General features: G+C 41.0%; 2 protein-coding genes across 7 annotated transcripts; both read left to right on the forward strand.

Moving 5' to 3' along the window:
* The first annotated feature begins 307 nt into the window (after positions 1-307).
* Positions 308-11,387, forward strand: mffa (mitochondrial fission factor a). Of its 6 annotated transcripts, none has more exons than XM_017491535.3 (8): positions 308-460; positions 1,480-1,702; positions 2,248-2,438; positions 2,697-2,788; positions 7,058-7,222; positions 8,769-8,822; positions 10,015-10,096; positions 10,527-11,387. In XM_017491535.3, the coding sequence occupies exons 1-8, from the start codon at positions 440-442 to the stop codon at positions 10,656-10,658; spliced, it is 960 nt and encodes a 319-aa protein (XP_017347024.1). In that variant the 5' UTR covers positions 308-439; the 3' UTR covers positions 10,659-11,387. The 6 variants fall into 6 exon arrangements, with proteins under 6 accessions (XP_017347024.1, XP_017347025.1, XP_017347026.1 ...); XM_017491536.3 differs by having other exon boundaries at positions 2,284-2,438; XM_017491537.3 differs by lacking the exon at positions 7,058-7,222.
* A 1,127-nt stretch (positions 11,388-12,514) lies between these two features.
* On the forward strand, positions 12,515-14,981 carry mrpl44 (mitochondrial ribosomal protein L44). Its single transcript, XM_017491636.3, has 5 exons — positions 12,515-12,734; positions 13,223-13,445; positions 13,542-13,787; positions 14,028-14,206; positions 14,544-14,981. The coding sequence occupies exons 1-5, from the start codon at positions 12,556-12,558 to the stop codon at positions 14,722-14,724; spliced, it is 1,008 nt and encodes a 335-aa protein (XP_017347125.1). The 5' UTR covers positions 12,515-12,555; the 3' UTR covers positions 14,725-14,981.
* Positions 14,982-16,941: the final 1,960 nt, after the last annotated feature.

Below are 16,941 nucleotides of genomic sequence, written 5' to 3' on the forward strand. Positions count from 1 at the left end.
TTTATCACTAGGCTAAAACTGTCAAATTCGGGGAATTATTTATTTATTTATTAAAACACAAATAATACATTAAATGTATGTCCTTTAAATTGATGTATTATTTATTCAGAGCACTGGTGGATTATTTATAGCATTTATGATTGAAAATAGATATACAAATAAATATACATTTTATTACTCTGTTAAAAACTCCGAAACATTTAAACATTAACGCATTAAAAGAACACATTAAATTGATTTGAAATGAATATAAACGAACGAATGAATTGTTTATTGAAAGACTTTTGTTGCAGGTAAAGACTTTTATTTTGGATAGCAGTGTAGCCGGTGTTATGGAGCCGCTTCTCTTGACTCGGGTGTTTTCTTTCTCCTCTCTGTAGTGGAGCTCGCTGTCTGAGCCTGAGTCAGAGTTTATACATTTACTCTCTTTATAGATCAGATGAATCCGGCTTTGGAGAAGGTGATTTTGTTTAATTTACGGACATTATTCCTGAGTGAATATATCAATATATTAATTTATAGCTGACGCTGTGTGCGCGCGCCCCCGGAACTCTTTTCCTCCATTTTGTGCGAAATTTTTGTTATTTACTCGGTGTGATGAGTCCAGCAGATTTCTGTGATCAGTTATTATTACCACCTGCTGTTTATTAGTGTGTGTAAGGCTAGCATAACTAGCTAGTAGACTCGTTATTGTAAAGACACGGAATAGAAATTGTTTTTTATTGTTATTTAATTATAATTGATAATTGATCATTGTTTGGTCTGGAAGGGAAGTTGTGTTACTGAGAAGTTACAGGTCTGTTGTTTTGTAAACAGCAGTTTCAGTTTCTCTTTCTGCTGATTAGTCAGTCATGACTAGTTATTCCTGTTTTTCTGAGATGTATTTGTTTATATTTTTAGCCACAGGATAAAAAGTGGACAAGCTGAGTTCAGTTAGAGCTCCAAGAGTGGCTAAACTGATATTCTGTTCTGAGCAGTGGAAAGGTACAGAGGCTAAGGTACATTATGTGTGTGCGTGAATAGTATAAAATGTAATAGTAAGTAAGGAATAAAATACTTGGAGGCATGCCGTTATGGGGAAATAATCACCAACAGGGTGGTATGAAGCGGAGTTACTGTTCCTGGAGTGTTTTATTCCCTTTATACCACAGTAATGTGCACACGATTGCAGGCTGGATCGTTCCTTTAATGATAAACGTTAGGGTCTAAAGCAGTGTTCTCCAGCCCTCTTCCTCAGGGAGATCTTCCTTCCTGCAGGTTTCATCTCCAACCAAAGTCTAACACACCTATTTTAATCGACCAAGACTTCTAACGATTAGACGGTCATGTGAGCGCCATTATATTTGGAGCCAAAGTCTTCAGGAAGGTAGATTTCCAGGAACAGGGTCGGTCTGAAGAACGTTTTAGCCAAGCTGACGAAATTTTCAGATCGAGCCTAAAATCGATAATAATGTACAGTTTGAACGGAACCCCCTGCAGATGAACGGAGCGGCGTTCCCGTCTCCTACAGCCGAGATGGCCGAGATGAACCGCATCCACTACGAGCTTCAGTACACGGAGGGCATCAGCCAGCGCATGCGCGTGCCTGAGATGCTGAAGGTCACTCCGTACACGAGCGAGGAGAAAGACGGCAGCGCCAATCCAGACCACGAGTTGCTGCACACCACCATGATGCAGGTCCCCGACAGGATCCTCGTAGCAGGTTCGAGAGATTCTTTTTTTGTATTTAGTCATTTTGAAGCATGAGAGTCCGTGACTAACGAAACACGAAAGCGTGAAGTTTTTACATAATACGGCTGTTCTATTATGTTTGTTTTATTTTTTGTTTTCTTCTTTGGCTTGTTAGATTAACCGACTACTTCTGAGTTGCACTTTTCTTACAGTCAGCTTCTTTCACAACTGTAACCTGACTTACTGTCCGCCCTCTTCTGCATACATGCTCTCACAGACGCCTACGATTGGTTAGTATTACCCTGATTGACAGGGCAGAGAGTCACAACGTCCCTCCCACCCAGAGAAAACAGCGAATGTCACTCTCTCGCACTCTATTGCCAGGCACAGAAAACCGTGAAGCTCCCAGCGAGGGCGAGTGATTACTATCCAAATGCATAATTGCGAATGTAAATAAATTATAGTAGGGAATCCGGACCAATCAGAATGTGCGGATTACATTTACACGTTTACATTTTTATATTGCTGGTAAAATACAGTTCTGTCGTTTCTTTGATGTGTTTATTGGAAAATCAGTAAAGAGGAGACATCTCCCACATCTGTCCTCTGTAGAAGACCATGAAGACATGCAGTTCTACAGACCCAGAGATCTGGATCTTATCCAGTCCACGCCACTTGAGACCCTGTCTCTGAAGACTCCTCCTCGGGTTCTCACCCTCAACGAACGCCCCCTCGACTTCCTGGAAATGGAGCAGCCCAGTGAAGAGGTAATGGCGGGTCGGCTCATTCTGAGGAGGGGATGGGGGGGTTTCGTAATGATTGTAGGTAATACTAAGGCTAGTTTTCTGATAATAGTACTTTATATATTTAAAGAGTAGCACACTAAGTAGGTATTTCCTCTGGCGGGGGAGGGGGGGTTCTACAGGTGTAGGGATTGAAACGTTTGCATCGGTGTATTTGAGATGGAAGTAACATGATGGAAGAACCTGTCCTTCTCTCTCTCTCTCTCACACACACGCACACAGGTACGCACTCAGAGCAGAGCACGCAGAGAACGTTCAGTCAGCGAAAACACAGCTGTGCGTCACAACGGCCAGATGTCCCGAAACGACTCCTCGTGAGTATACACACACACACACACACACACACATATGTGCGTGCTATCCTTCTAATGACCTTTCATTGATATAATTGTTACTCCTAACTCTAACCCTAACCGTAGTAATCAAAAGCCAATCGTCTCCACAAGGTCAGATATACAAACGCACGCACACAGACACACACACACACAAACACACACACACACACACACACACACACACTCATGTGCAAGTGTAGTGTAGCCTAATACATCTATTTAGACCTATACTGACAAAAAATGGTGTGTCATATGCTGGTGTAAACTTTAATCCGGGTTTACAGTGTAGGGCAGGGCGATATATCGCTATGATATCGTGCTAAATGATTACGCGATACACTTTTCCCGAGATATCTTTGATACGGTGATGTATTATTTATTTATTTATTTTTAAAACTTGTTTTTGTTTTTACAAATTAAATCCTACTGACCGGACGACATCGATTTGACGTCATTATTAGTTGTTTATTTTACTACAGTTTTGCACATAGCTCGTTCGCTTAATTATACATCACGGTGCGCCTCGTGTATCGCAGAAGCGTCCTCAAGCATCGTGATGTTCATGATATATCTTTGTCGTATCACCCAGCCATATTTCCAATACACTTTTTAAAAATTTATTCACGGTATGACTAGATTTGCTACAAAACTCGACGTCGTGTCATATTAACACAGTATACAGTTTAATCTATTTAAGTTTAGTAGCGAGGATGGATTGGATGTAGAATGGACTTCTCAAACTCTTCTTTTTATTCAGTAATGACATCTGGATGGTGTTTTTGCCGAAACCGTTTAAAACCCTTTAACTACGTAAGCGAGCGCAATCAGCGGATAAACCGTGCATGCGTACGACTTTGGATCAGATTACATACAGCGTGTACACAAACGCAAATCGTCTCCAGACGCAGCAGTTTAAGATGCGCGTAAACAATTCGCTCAGATTCTCCGAACATGCTGACGGATCGTAAATGGATGGTGTTTTCAGTAAACGAGCTCGAGTCTCGAATCAGCTTGCATGAGAATGACAGAACTGCTGTACAATCTTTTAAAGCTTTGATATTATATTTTATAATATACTTTAAGGTCCTTCCCAGTGACCATCTTCTTTCACTTATATTATTCTTCATTTTTGTGTGACGTGGTTTTACATACACCTTACGGAATTAAACAATATAATAACAATTTACACCAATTGTCCTGTTCAAAAGTTTACACACACCCCCTCCCCTGGCACTTACTGTATCGTGTTGCCTTCTTGAGCATCAGTGAACGTTTGCACCTTTTTGTAATAGTCATGTACGAGTCTCTCGGTCGTCCTCAGTATGAAAAGATGGATCTGAACATCATGTAGACACTGCTGGAAAGGGTTCAGATATGTAGAAGGTGCTGGAAAAGTAAAGAATGTGGAGGGTCTGGAGGATTTTTCTGAAGAACAATGCATAGTTGAACTGCTCAGGACAAACAAGGGACTCATGAACAACTATCACAACACATAAACACATCATGTCATTGATCATCCAGGTAACGACACACAGAGTATTAACAATCAAGCGTGTGTAAACTTTTGAGCTGGTTCAGTTGTGTAAGTTCAGTTGTTATTATTGTGTCTGGTGGACTAGATGTAAACATCTGATATCTGAAATAGCTTCTTCAGGGGGGGACTAATTAAAAACAAAATGGAAGTTTCATGGCCCCTCATTATTATTATTATTATTATTATTATTATTATTATTATTATTATTTTAAGGTGTATGTATACTTATGACCTTCAAGTGTATCTAATAATTTGCTAGATTCATAAAAAACAAATAAATATTTTGTGTTTGAGGTTAATTCAGGTGCGCAGGTTGAACCGATGAAATGCTCTCCTGCTTCTGCTGGTCTTTGACAGCACTTTGGGTCACGATTATGTGCAGATGTTAGCGTAGATTGTTTTTGCAGTGATACTATAGCCGTGTGTGTGTGTGAATGAGAGGTAGAGTGTTAGTTGTGTGAGGATATTCTGTGGTCGAGCGGTGGTTCGCTCTTATTTTCTCTTCCGTTATTCCTCTCTCACTCTCACTTCCATCTCAATTTATTTGTCAATCCTAGTCTCCTTATATCATTCAACCTTCATGTTTATCCTTGTCTTCCTTTTTTAAGTCCCCAATCAGTCCTTTCTCCATATTTTACATGAGGAATAAAACACTTGGAGCATGAAGCAGAGTTACGGTAACCACCTCCGAGCTAGATTATTATCTTATAAGTGTTTTATTCCTCTTATACCGCAGTAATTCCTAACCACACTTTTTCTTTATCTATTAAACAATAACGTCATACCTTTTTTTATATCTGTTCATGGTTCCATTCATTCCCTCGCCCGCAAAGTCCCCTGTCCAAACAGCTTTTTAACTCTGACTGCTACAAGGCACTGACACTGGAGACTCCTTCAAAAACGTTAAATATATGTCTTCTTAACAGTTGCGCATGGGTTTTGTTTGTTTGTTTGTTTGTTTTTTTAAATCGGTTTATGCCGAACGTCTGTCATGCCGTACCTTTTTGTAAGTTGTTAGTGTGGATAAAATGTGGAGTTCATGGATTTAATTGGCACAACGTTTTGGCAGCAAATACAGCTACCAGTCTTTATTGGTAACTCTCCACAAGGTTGGTACACCTGGATTTGGAGATGGTCCCCCACTCCTATTTGCAGAACTGTTCGAGCTGGGAGAAGTTAGATCGTCTGATGGACAGCAACCTTCAAGTCTCGCCATAGATTTTCAGTTGGATTTAGATCAGGGCTTTGACTAGGCCACTCCAGAACATCCAGCTTGTAACATCCTAGCAAGCCACTCCGTTGTAGCTTTGGCCTTATGCTTGGGGTCATTGTTGTGTTGGAATACGAGTTCTTTTGCAGATTCTTCCTAAGAATACGTGGGGAAGTACTTGGCTCTAACCATCCTCCTCTCTGTCTTGATAAAGTTCCCCAGTCCATGCAGATGAGCTACATCCCTACAATATTATGCTTCCATCACCATGCTTCACAGTCAGGGTCATGTTGTTTTGGTGTCGTGCCAAAATGTTCTTCTTTTTTTTTTTTTTTTTTCCTCCCCCATCTGACCACAAAACCTTCTGCCAGTTTGTTGCAGGATCCTTCAGGAGTCTTTGTGCAAACTTGAAACAGGACTCCAGGTAGACCTTTTCTTCGTCTTATTGCTGCGTGATGCACATTTTCCTCTGTTGGCCATAAAATCCTGTAGGTCTTCCCGAGTTGCTGTTGGGTTCCTGGTGTCTGCTTGCCTGGTCATCTAGTTTTAATGGACTCCCAGATGTTGTCAGACTGTGGGTGGTGCCATGCGCCTTCCGCTTCTGAATGATGGATGTGTATCTCCAGCGTATCTTCAAAGCCTTGGAAATCTTTTTATCTCCATCACCTGATGTGTACCTTTTCCACAACCTGGTTGTTTTTGGAGGTCTTCGGAGCCCGTGCTGCCGCCTTTTGTGTGGACCGGCTCTTTAAACCTGCAAGGCCAGCGTAAACGTCAGAATGAAGTGGTTATGTGACCTTGAAGGCAGCTGGCTATTCCTGAGATCCAGGGATGTTATTGTTTCAGGGATGTTATAGTAAAGAGGGTGTGTACTTATCAAACCGAGATATTGTAGTTGTTTTTGCGATCGCGAAAATCCTTGAAGGACTGACTAAAGGGTGTGTATTCGTTTTATATCCACTTTAAACCGCTGTTATAGAAAATGAATCAACACTTCCTGATCAATCCGATTTGAGCGTTTAATCATCATTATCTATAATCTACAATTATGTACAATCTCGTTTAAGACCTCTGTTTTTTGTTGTTAATATCTTATTACAAGACAAACATCTTATTATTAGAAAAGAAAAATACAGCAAAAAAAAACGACATTATTTATTTAACTATGAAGTTTTCCACTCGGCGTGACCAGCTAGGAATAAAGAAACGTCTACGAGGTCTGAACACATCCTGTCTGTATAAACGAGATGTTCTCTTCTTGTAATAAGGGGGGATTTTTGGGGATTTTTTCCTTACCTGGCAGTAATATGCGTAAGAAACGCACGTGTATCTTGCACAGAAACAGTATTTGTTGTGAACAGGCCTTTATTCATATTTTCCTTTTTTCCGTCTTCTTTAAATACTAAATCCTAAAGCCTCCCACTTAATGCTTCCAACTCTCTCTCTTTTTCCTCTCTCTCTCTCTCCCCTTCTCTCTCCTCCGTGTGTGTGTGTGTGTGGTTAGTGTTTGTCCTCCTTCCCCCTCCGCCCTGCGCGCTCTGTCGCTCCGTCGTCCTCCCGATGAGGCGCAGGGTGTTTCCGGCGCGCACGGCGTTCTCTCCTTCCTCCAGTCCAGCACACGTCGGGCCTACCAGCAGCTCCTGGAGGTCCTGGACGAGAACCAGCGCAGGTGATCCGTCTCTCTGCCTTGTCGATGCCTATGACCTTTGACCCCTTGGTTCATGCTTGATGTGAGATTGCATGTTTCTGTGATGTTGGAGGCTGTATCCTGTAGATTAGTGATGATCTACTGTAGCACCGTTGCTCACCTCGCTCCCCATTGCTTTGTTTCTCCATCTCGTACTCTCGTCTCGTCCTTCTCCGAGGCTGAGACCGAGTAGCTGTGTGCGAGTCAGAGAGAGAAAAAAGATTTCCGTTATGTCAATTAACATCAAACTTGGTCATTTTATGAATCAACAATTAGACAAACTAGACTGATGGACAGGTTTTGTTCCTTTTTCTCATTATTTTTTCATCGTATTATTTTACAAACACAGTATACATTTCATTATTCATTTTATCGTGTTTAATGACTCGTCAGTTACTGTTGTTTGGTGTTGAGTACAGAGTTACTCAGCGTTCTCACTGCTCGTGTCCTGATTGCGTCTCACTGATATTTTAATAACCGTCTTCCCAGCTTCATCACATCACATCCTGTTTGCTCCGGTCGCCGATCAGACCGCCGTCATTATTCACGCACTGATGTTTACAGATTAAACTAAGACTCGACAGTCATCGATTTTTCACGCTGCTTAGTCAGAGTTGCTTCGTAAAGCATATTTCTACTTGTACCGGGAGGAACAACAGATTTGTCTTGGGGCGCGTCTCAATCAGCTCCCTTGATCGTGAATCAGTTTACACGAGTGTACCCGAGTTAGGGCTTTGGTAAGGACCCTGGCTCACTACGCACTGGGACAATGATGACTAAGTTTCTGGCGACGAGGCTAAGTACTCGCGTCACCGCTGACGTTTCTCACCAACAGGCACGACCGATATCTTTCTGACATCATATGTCATATAAATTTGCTAGCTTAATCACACACACACACGCACACACACGTTTCTGTCATGGTACTTCAAGCAGGATCATAGGCTAGCTAGTGGGTTTTTTTTTTTGTTTTTTTTTTAATTGTTAAACCAATTGTATATAGAACGTCAAATAAAGTGAAAAATCGCTAATCATTTCATAGCTACAACAACGATAAGCAGTTATACAGTATAACTGTGATATATATATATATATATATTTGAATTATATACGCTACCAGTCAAAGGATTCTTTATTAATATTAATTGCAAACTATTAAATAGTCATAATGAAGACATACTGTACAAATATGGGATTATGTCATGACCAATAAGAAAACCCCCGACACTCTTTTCTTGTTGAAAGTTTGGAGAAATTTTAGGCAAAAATGATTTGTTTTAATGAAAAAAACTATTTTGCTGATTCATTTCACTATTCACTCGTTGACCAATTTGAACCGTAAGCCTGTACTTAAATGTCTTTAGGACAATTATAAGTCTGTTGAGTCCAAACCTTTGACTGATGGTGTAATGTACGTATGTAATTGGGTACGTGGCTACTTCTGCTGTTCTGTTCTGTTCTGTCTCGCTGTCTGTCTCTGTACGTCCTCCTTTATCTCTCTTCCTCTCTCCTCTTCTCTTCTCCTCAGTAAGCCTTCTCTGAGAGGGGGTTCCACCTCCTCTAACCTCCAGCATGATAACAGGTAACTCCCCGTCAGTGTTCTCTACAATCTCCTCCCACAGCTCTCCCCTTTCCTGTGTCTGAGTGCTCACTGGACATTATTTATTTGAATCCACAGTGACTCAGAAGAACTCGCCTGGCCAGGTTTCAGGTCCAATGGGTTTACGTTAGTCCGAGATATTGCCTATTGGAGTGTAGAGTACAACTTCTGTTCGCTTATTGTGCCGTATGAAGACTAGTATTGCTTTAGATACGAGGTCGTTTAGAGAGAGAGAGAGAGAGAGAGAGAGAGAGCGCTGCAGGACCAGACAAAAGAGAGGGAGTATAGATAAAAAGTTATAGAGGAAAAGGAGGAACAAGTTCTCAATAAATTAGGAACAGAAATATATACACTGTGTCTACAGTGCCTTGCATAAATGTTCACGTTTTGGCGCTGAACGTACTTAAATTGAAATGTTTACCATTTGATTTACGCAATAAGTCTTTGTACATCTGGATCTTCTTGCCCATTGATGTTTGGATGGGTTTTTTTTTCCCAGGTTGTTGGTTTTGAACAGCTTTAGCACTACGCTTAAAGTCGCTGTCTTGTCAGAAGGTGAATATCTCAAGTCTGTTGCGGACTTGGATGGGTTTTCTTCTAGAATAGAGCTGTACGTGGCTCCATCCAATTCCCCGGTTCCTGTTGATGAAAAGCATCCCCACAACATGATACTACCGCCACCATGCTTCACTATGAGGATGGTGTTCTCAATGTGCTCAGCAGTTTTGGGTCTCCACCAAACATCTTTGGAGCTTTGGATCAAGGCCAAAAAAGTTTCATTCTGGTCTCATCAGACCTTTGTTTGTTGAGTCTGACTCTGATGTACACTTGGCTCTTGGTTGCTTCTCTGATTAACACCCAACCTACCCGGTTACTGACTTTCGGTAGGCATCTTCTTTCCATTTCGTATAACATATTCAGTGGTGCTCCATGGCATGTCCATGGAAAGTTTGGGATTTTTTTTTATAACCAATTTCCAATTGATGCGTTTTCAGAGTACCAGAATGGGATGAAAACGTACGCAAGGCACTGGAGTTGATATACACGCACACATGCATGCATATACACACCCCATTAGGAACATGTCACGCTTACTGTAGTTCATAAAGGGTATTTCCCGGCTCAGAAATCTGTGTTGATGGAATATTTGTAGTAATATGTACTTTCCTGTCAGATTTGCCCTGGCTACACTGGACACGACTATGGAAGGTGGAGAAGACCTGGCCGTGGCAGACGCTACAGCTTTAAGGAGACAGGTATGACAGTCAGGGTTTTAATTTTGATTTATTTCCTCGCTTACCAGAAACTCACGTAGGTTCCTACACAAGCTGCGTGTAACATCATAAAGTGACGTTCATGTCTGATGCATATTATATGCATTAACACAACTTTCAGCCAAGTAGGGCAATCCCCCATATCAACGAATATACATGTTTATTCGTTAACTAACAAAACGTATGGTGAGTGAGTTGTTACTATGGTAACGGTAACGGTTAGAACAAGCACATTAAATATAAAAACGTTCGTTTGAGTTAGGGGTTTTTGTGAAAGGTAAATTCTTGCTGCACGCCTTACGCAGTTCACATCATGTTTTTTTTGTTGTTGTTTTATTTATTTATTTATTTATTTATTTATTTAGCTTTGTTGTCATGATTAGATTTTTTTTTTTCCTACGTGTCCGTGCAGATCATTAAGCTGAACCGACGGCTGCAGCTCTTAGAGGAAGAGAACAAAGAGCGAGCCAAGCGCGAGATGTTCATGTACTCCATCACCGTAGCCTTCTGGCTCATCAACAGCTGGGTGTGGCTCCGGCGCTGAATCACCAACCACCCTGCTTCACCTAAGCTCCGCCTCCTCGCTCCTCACTTCAAGTGTCAAACGTCAGCCCCGATTTCTGCACTTGTGTCCCAGAGCTCGAGGAAGGCTAAAAGACACACGTCCTGTTCTTGTATATTTGTGAATTGTTTTTTTTTTTTGTTTTTTTTTTAAAACATTGACATCATTGTTCTTAAAGGCCATGCATGAATCAGGTGTATATACACATATATATATATTCTCATGCTTTTGCTGCTCTCTTAGACGAGATTGCGCATACACAAAGCCCTGTGCTTGTATTGTTCTCAGATCATGTTATGCCTGACTGTATTCCCACAAGCACAACTATACGGATAAAGATGAGCCGATTCCCGACGTGTGAAATGTTGCGTCTGGTCAATACGGACCCAGGAAAACGGGACACACTCGTCTAAATATCTCGCTAATAGTCTGACTGATAGTGCTTAACGTATCGGAATGTTGTGACGATATAAGGATCACCCGGGATTTTTTTGTAAAGCTGTTCTACGTCTTGAAATTTTCTGTAACGTCTTGTTCTGCCTTTCTTGTGATGGATGTGACGATCGTGTTGGGAATTTGAGACCATGTTTGGAATGAGATGACTATAATTATGTATTATGACCACACTCTCTCTCTCTCTCTCTCTCTCTCTCATATCCATATGCACTCTAACTACAGAACGATTCTATTTAAATAAAGAGTACCTCCATATGTAATGTCTTTATTTCTTTTTGAATGATCTGATGGTTTACCCTTTATCTATAAAACAGATGAGACTTATCGGGGATGGAGAGCACAGCTGAAGATTCTGGAAGTTTACTACATTTGAAGCATTTATGATAACTAGTTAATGTAACTCAGTAACTCTGTCACATTTTACAGCCGTGGTGAGCAGAAAAGCATCTCGTAACTTGCAACACGTTGAATCGTGGGGTGGATGAGCTAAGACACATCAAGTTCTGCTCCTATCGAAGAAGAACTTGAATCCGAACCTACAGGACTGCACAGCTGAAGACTGGAAAAGGAGTTTAGCATCACATTTAATTATAATAGGAGTTTTTTTTTTCTTTTTTTGTTTAATTCCTGAACCTCCCATGCAAAAATAAAAACAACAAAACATGCTGATAATGTAAATAATAAATCTACTTTAACCTGTTATATGCTAAGGAAGACTATTTAACCATTTCATGCATCAATTATTTATATATCTTTTTATCTAAGTCAGATTGCATGATATGTGAGTGTATTAAAAAGTATAAAACAGAAAACTAAAGTAAATCTTCAAACGTCTATAATTTCTCAGATATATGTCTACATGTACTGGCAGGGTAGATGTTGAAATGTAGATGCTTAAAATATTTATCGAAATGTATATTTTAAAAAAATTGCAGTTAGATTCAGGTTGGCATGATTTGTACTTATCTTCTTCCTTATTTATTTATTTATTTATTTATTTTATTATTTAATAAAAGTTTGCAACTCAATTCAGATTTACAAAGACAAAATTCCTTTGTTTTTTTATTTCCTCTTTATTTTCGGTCCTCATTCCGGCCGCGTGTTGTCGCTGTAATAATGTCTGCATTAAATGGTTCCAGTGAGAATCTAGACAAGTCCCGCCCCTGTACTGCTATCGGCTAGTTTACGCGCGAACGACTTCCTGACTGTCCAATGGACAAGCAGTTTAGAAGTACGGGCTTACTGCTGGATAAAATAAATAAATAACGAGGATTTTTGTTTTCTTTTTTACATTCAATGTCAATTAAGAATAAAATAATTTCTTGTTAAATTTGAATGCCTTACAAACTTTAATTATTTTATTTTTTTTAAGCGTTTCAGTCTCATTTCCGCCGGATGTTGTTTTGTCGCTTCATGGAGTGTCATGGCGGCTTGTAGGACGCTTGTGAGTCGCGGTGTGTTGACGCTTGGGCTTCATTATCGACATGTTTGTAGAAGTGTCCTGGTCACACAGAGCAGAGAGAAGAAGCGATGGATGAAGGCCTACACTCTGCTCATGGAGAGGAAGAGGAGACTCGAAGGTCTTCCGCCTCCAACGCCACGGTCAGTGTCCAGTCCCTGCTACAGCACGGGCTCAATCTCAATCACATCCACCGCGCCCTTTATAGGCGCACTATCTAGGGCATGATGTAATGGCTACTACACTCTAGATAGTGCACTAGTCCTGTAGTTTGAAGCCATTTGCGATTCGGCTGCAAGTTAAGGATGAATTCAAGGCCATTTAAGCATTGGTATTTCTAATTTGTTGTTTCCTAATTGTGTGCGTTTATTTAGCAGCTGTAGTTTTGTTTTGATTGACTTAAGCATAAGAAAACGTGAATGAAGACTTAATAAAGCCACTTTAAGTTATACACTACAGCAGAGCTGCGAAGAAAGCTATTTTAACCCTTGTCTGTCTTAAAACCTTCAACTGTCATCATGATCGTTGTCATGGGCTGCGTTTCTTTTTGTAAATTAAGTGACCCTAGTTTGGAAACTTGTCTCTCTCTCTCTCTCTCTCTCTCTCTCTCTCTCTCTCTCTCTCTCTTCAGCTCCCAGCAGCCTAACTGGGATTATCATGCTGAGGTGGAGGCGTTCAGTGCCCGGCTGAAGGAGCATTTCTCTACCGACCTCCTGAAGATGGCGTTCGTGAACCCCTGCTACGTCCGCTCCGAGGAAGAGAGACGCCGCTCGTTAGGTCTGGATGCTGTGAGCACAGCGCTAAACCTCAGAGACAATGCAGAGCTGCAGGAACATGGGCGTAACTTCACGCTGGTGAGAATCACAGAACATCAGAACCAGAGAGAATAAACGGTACGAGAAGTGTTCATACGGTTCTCGGACAAATCTGACTCGTTGTCTGGTGCGCAGGGTTTTCTCGCGGATTGGTGCAGGGGAACCTTCCCCAGTCTGCCGGAAGACGGTGTAGCAGCCATCGTGTGTCACCTAACTGGGTTGGAGGTCATGTGTTACGTGGCTCGGAACCTGGCGGTGGAGGAACTGGCGATGACGGCGGAGTTCCCTGTTCCGGATGACATCCTCCGGGAGACGTTCTTTGCTGTGATTGGTGCGCTGGAGCAGAGCAGTGGCTCAGAGAGGGCGGGGCTTTTCATCAGGGTGAGACGGGACTTGATGTACACTATAGCGTTCTCATGATAGAATCCTGGGTTCTAGTTGTAGGTAAATTACATATTATTCTTTATAATGAACCTGATCTTCAGAGGCATCCGAGTGGCAGCTTATTGTGTGACGAAACGCCGTTTTAGTTTCTTCCATTGACATGTTGCACTATTTTCCTACCCATCACCCACAATCGTGTGTGTGTGTGTGTGTGTGTGTGTGCGCGCGCACGCGCAGGACTTCCTGGTGACGCAGCTGATAGGGAAGGACCTGTTTGACATGTGGAAAGTGGTGAACCCCATGGGGATATTAGTGGAGGAGCTGAGCCGCAGAGGAGCATCACTCCCCGAGCCACGCCTCATCCAGTCCTCGGGGGCCAGCACCGTTCTCCCGCTCTACTTCGTTGGACTTTACTGGTATGCCAAACACACACACACACCGTGTAAGTGTCAGAAAGGACGAGAACAGCATTAGATGATCGTATTATCTAAAAAGTCCTTCGCAGGAAACCCAGAGTGACAGGAAATCTCCATCCTGAAACCATTTTCTCACCTTTTTCCATTACACGGTGATCTTTAATGTCATATTAATGAGACATCAAAGAAAATTTCTGCACTCAAAGTCCCAGAATGCAATGCAGCTAGACTAACATGTCGACGATGGACATTTTACTGGATTAGCTGATCTTTACTCTTTACTCTAACAGTAAGATAGGAAATGTTACTCTAATATGTTGTTGTGTGTGTGTCTCAGTGATAAGAAGCTGCTGGCTCACGGGCCTGGTGAGACACTGTCAGCAGCGGAGGAGGAGGCAGCACGCGTGGCTCTGAGGAAACTCTTCGGCTACACGGAAAACCGCAAACCACTCGACTTCTCCACAAAACAGGAGCAGCCTGAAACATCAGCAGTGAAGCAGGCGGTCAGCAGAGGATAAACACACACACACACACACACACACACACACACACACACACACACGTGCGCTCTGTCGTCTGTCTGTTTTTCACCAGGGGAATAACATCTGCTGCTTTAGTCTCTTCAAACGTCTCTGTCTGAAGTAAATTTGGACGGTCTGGTTTAGGGAGCGGTGTGGAACACATACTTCCACTCGGTTTCTAACGAGATCAGGAGAAAAAACACAACACTTGAGTGTAAATGTTGTTGTTTGGTTTTGTTTTTTTTTTTTTTAAAGAAATGTCTCCTCACATGTGAAGCAGCTGTTTGTTTCTTTGACTGCTTCTTATTTAATGGTCTGTTTGTACGTATAATGGAGGATCATTTAAGTTCCTTGATTTTAAATGCTCTTTGAATCAATTTCATCAGGAGTATTTATTCCTGTAACTGAAGTGTAATTAAGGTCCAGTAACATCCCAGAATGTTGTTGATGTCGGTGTTTTAATGCTTATCCATTTAAGATGAGTTATTTACAGCTACAGCAGTACGTACAGGATTTTGTGGAGTTTTTTCATGATCATTGCGTTCACTTGATTTTGTTGTGGCTTTTTTTAAAATTTTCAATACAATGCAGAGTTTTTTTGCGCTTTTTTTACCCCCGGAAAACTACTAGAATCTGCGAACTCGCACGAAATTGTTCAGCACGCTCTTTCACGGTTATGTTTGTTGGTAAATGAGACCTTTTTAGCTGCACTTGTGTTCGACACACGTGACATTGTGATGACGTCACATGATTCGTCTCCGCCCAAATCTGCGGCGATTTTTAAAACGACAAGTTCCTCCGAATATTATATTTGCGTCTTTCGGCTTTGCTTCGTAGCTTCACGTTACCACACATTCTGAACAGATGAGATTCTGTTTAGAACGTCATGTGCTGAATAAACTTCTGTCTGTTTCTCTTTAAACGTTCTGGGGTTTTTCATCCTCGCTGTTACTTAACTAATTACTAATTCATTACTTTAAAGTTACTTGATAGAACGGTTTAAAATCTATGAAGTCTGCTAATCCTGTAGCTAGCCCTGCTATCATGAGTCTTCAGATAAATCATTTGCCTGTGATTAGACAAAGCGTTCAAGACAAGCGAATCTGCTCTGATGGTCATGTTTAGAAAGCTGGAGTCGCTGAACTGTTTTTGTTTGTTTGTTTGTTTGTTTTTGTTTTTTTGTAGTACATTAAAAGTCCTGGTACTGATGCTGTGCTGGATCTGTATCCAGACTGCAGTCCGCCATTTTATGACTCCTGGACTTCTGCTTTGAGGAAATTCAGTTGTTTTTTGTTTTTTTTTGTCCCCCTCCTCAATTTTTCTGATCTGTTTTCCCTCAGACTTTGCGACACAGCTTGCTTCAGTAACAAGTCTAAATAATTCTGAATAATTCTGCTTGATGATAGTGATGGAGTGCTGGATATTTCTGCGTCCGTTTAATTTATATCCCCGAAAAAATGTTAGCGCTTGAATCTGTTCTGTTTGAATGTTTGTTGAGGTGTTTTGTGTGTACCACGATGTTCCTATTTGAATAAAGTAAAAACCGCTCAAACAGGATCGTCATAGATAGATAGATAGAATTTGGTTTGTGCATCCATTTAATTTACAAGCTAAATTTTCATCTCTTAATACGACACCCTTCCCAGAATGCCTTGTTATCATACCGTTTATTTTGAAGATAAACACATGAACCAGGCCTGTGCTAGAGTTTTCGAATAGACAAACTGAACAGATTGATTGATTATTTTTTTTTGAGAATTTTTATATGTAAAAGGATTATGAAGACGAAGAGATTAAAGCAATAGACAGATCAGCTTTAGTGCTGTACGTTCAGTTGTTAAGGTGATATGGTTTATATTCCAGATAAACAAGTCATCCAAATCGTGATGTGTGTTCTGTAATAATATATTGTACAGTATATTCATCTATGTAAGTGTTTAGCCTTCACTGAAAATTAAAATGGACCTTTTTTGCAAGTATGAGAGTTGTTTTCTGTGAATGGTGATATAAGAAGAAGAATGCATACAAACACAAGCTTCATTTTCATTTTATTTTAGCATTTTATAGCGTTTCTGGAGTATGGAGACTTTTGGGACACCATGTGCAGTATTTTGGGTAGTAGTAGTAGTAAATAGTAGCAGTAGTAGGTTTCTCCACTATATTTTGTCTGAACCCACTTGTGGAAATGAATGTATGCACCTATGACTCATACAC

This window comes from Ictalurus punctatus, chromosome 17 (genome assembly GCF_001660625.3).
Source record: "Ictalurus punctatus breed USDA103 chromosome 17, Coco_2.0, whole genome shotgun sequence".
NCBI classification, from domain to species: domain Eukaryota; kingdom Metazoa; phylum Chordata; class Actinopteri; order Siluriformes; family Ictaluridae; genus Ictalurus; species Ictalurus punctatus.

Coding starts and splice junctions, on each gene's coding strand:
- mffa (XM_017491535.3), top strand. CDS start 440: ATGAATCCGGCTTTGGAGAAG. Junction 461..1,479: donor TGAATCCGGCTTTGGAGAAG/GTGATTTTGTTT, acceptor AACCCCCTGCAG/ATGAACGGAGCGGCGTTCCC. Junction 7,223..8,768: donor CTGGACGAGAACCAGCGCAG/GTGATCCGTCTC, acceptor TCTTCTCCTCAG/TAAGCCTTCTCTGAGAGGGG.
- mrpl44 (XM_017491636.3), top strand. CDS start 12,556: ATGGCGGCTTGTAGGACGCTTGTGAGTCGCGGTGTGTTGACGCTTGGG. Junction 12,735..13,222: donor CTTCCGCCTCCAACGCCACG/GTCAGTGTCCAG, acceptor CTCTCTCTTCAG/CTCCCAGCAGCCTAACTGGG. Junction 14,207..14,543: donor TACTTCGTTGGACTTTACTG/GTATGCCAAACA, acceptor TGTGTGTCTCAG/TGATAAGAAGCTGCTGGCTC.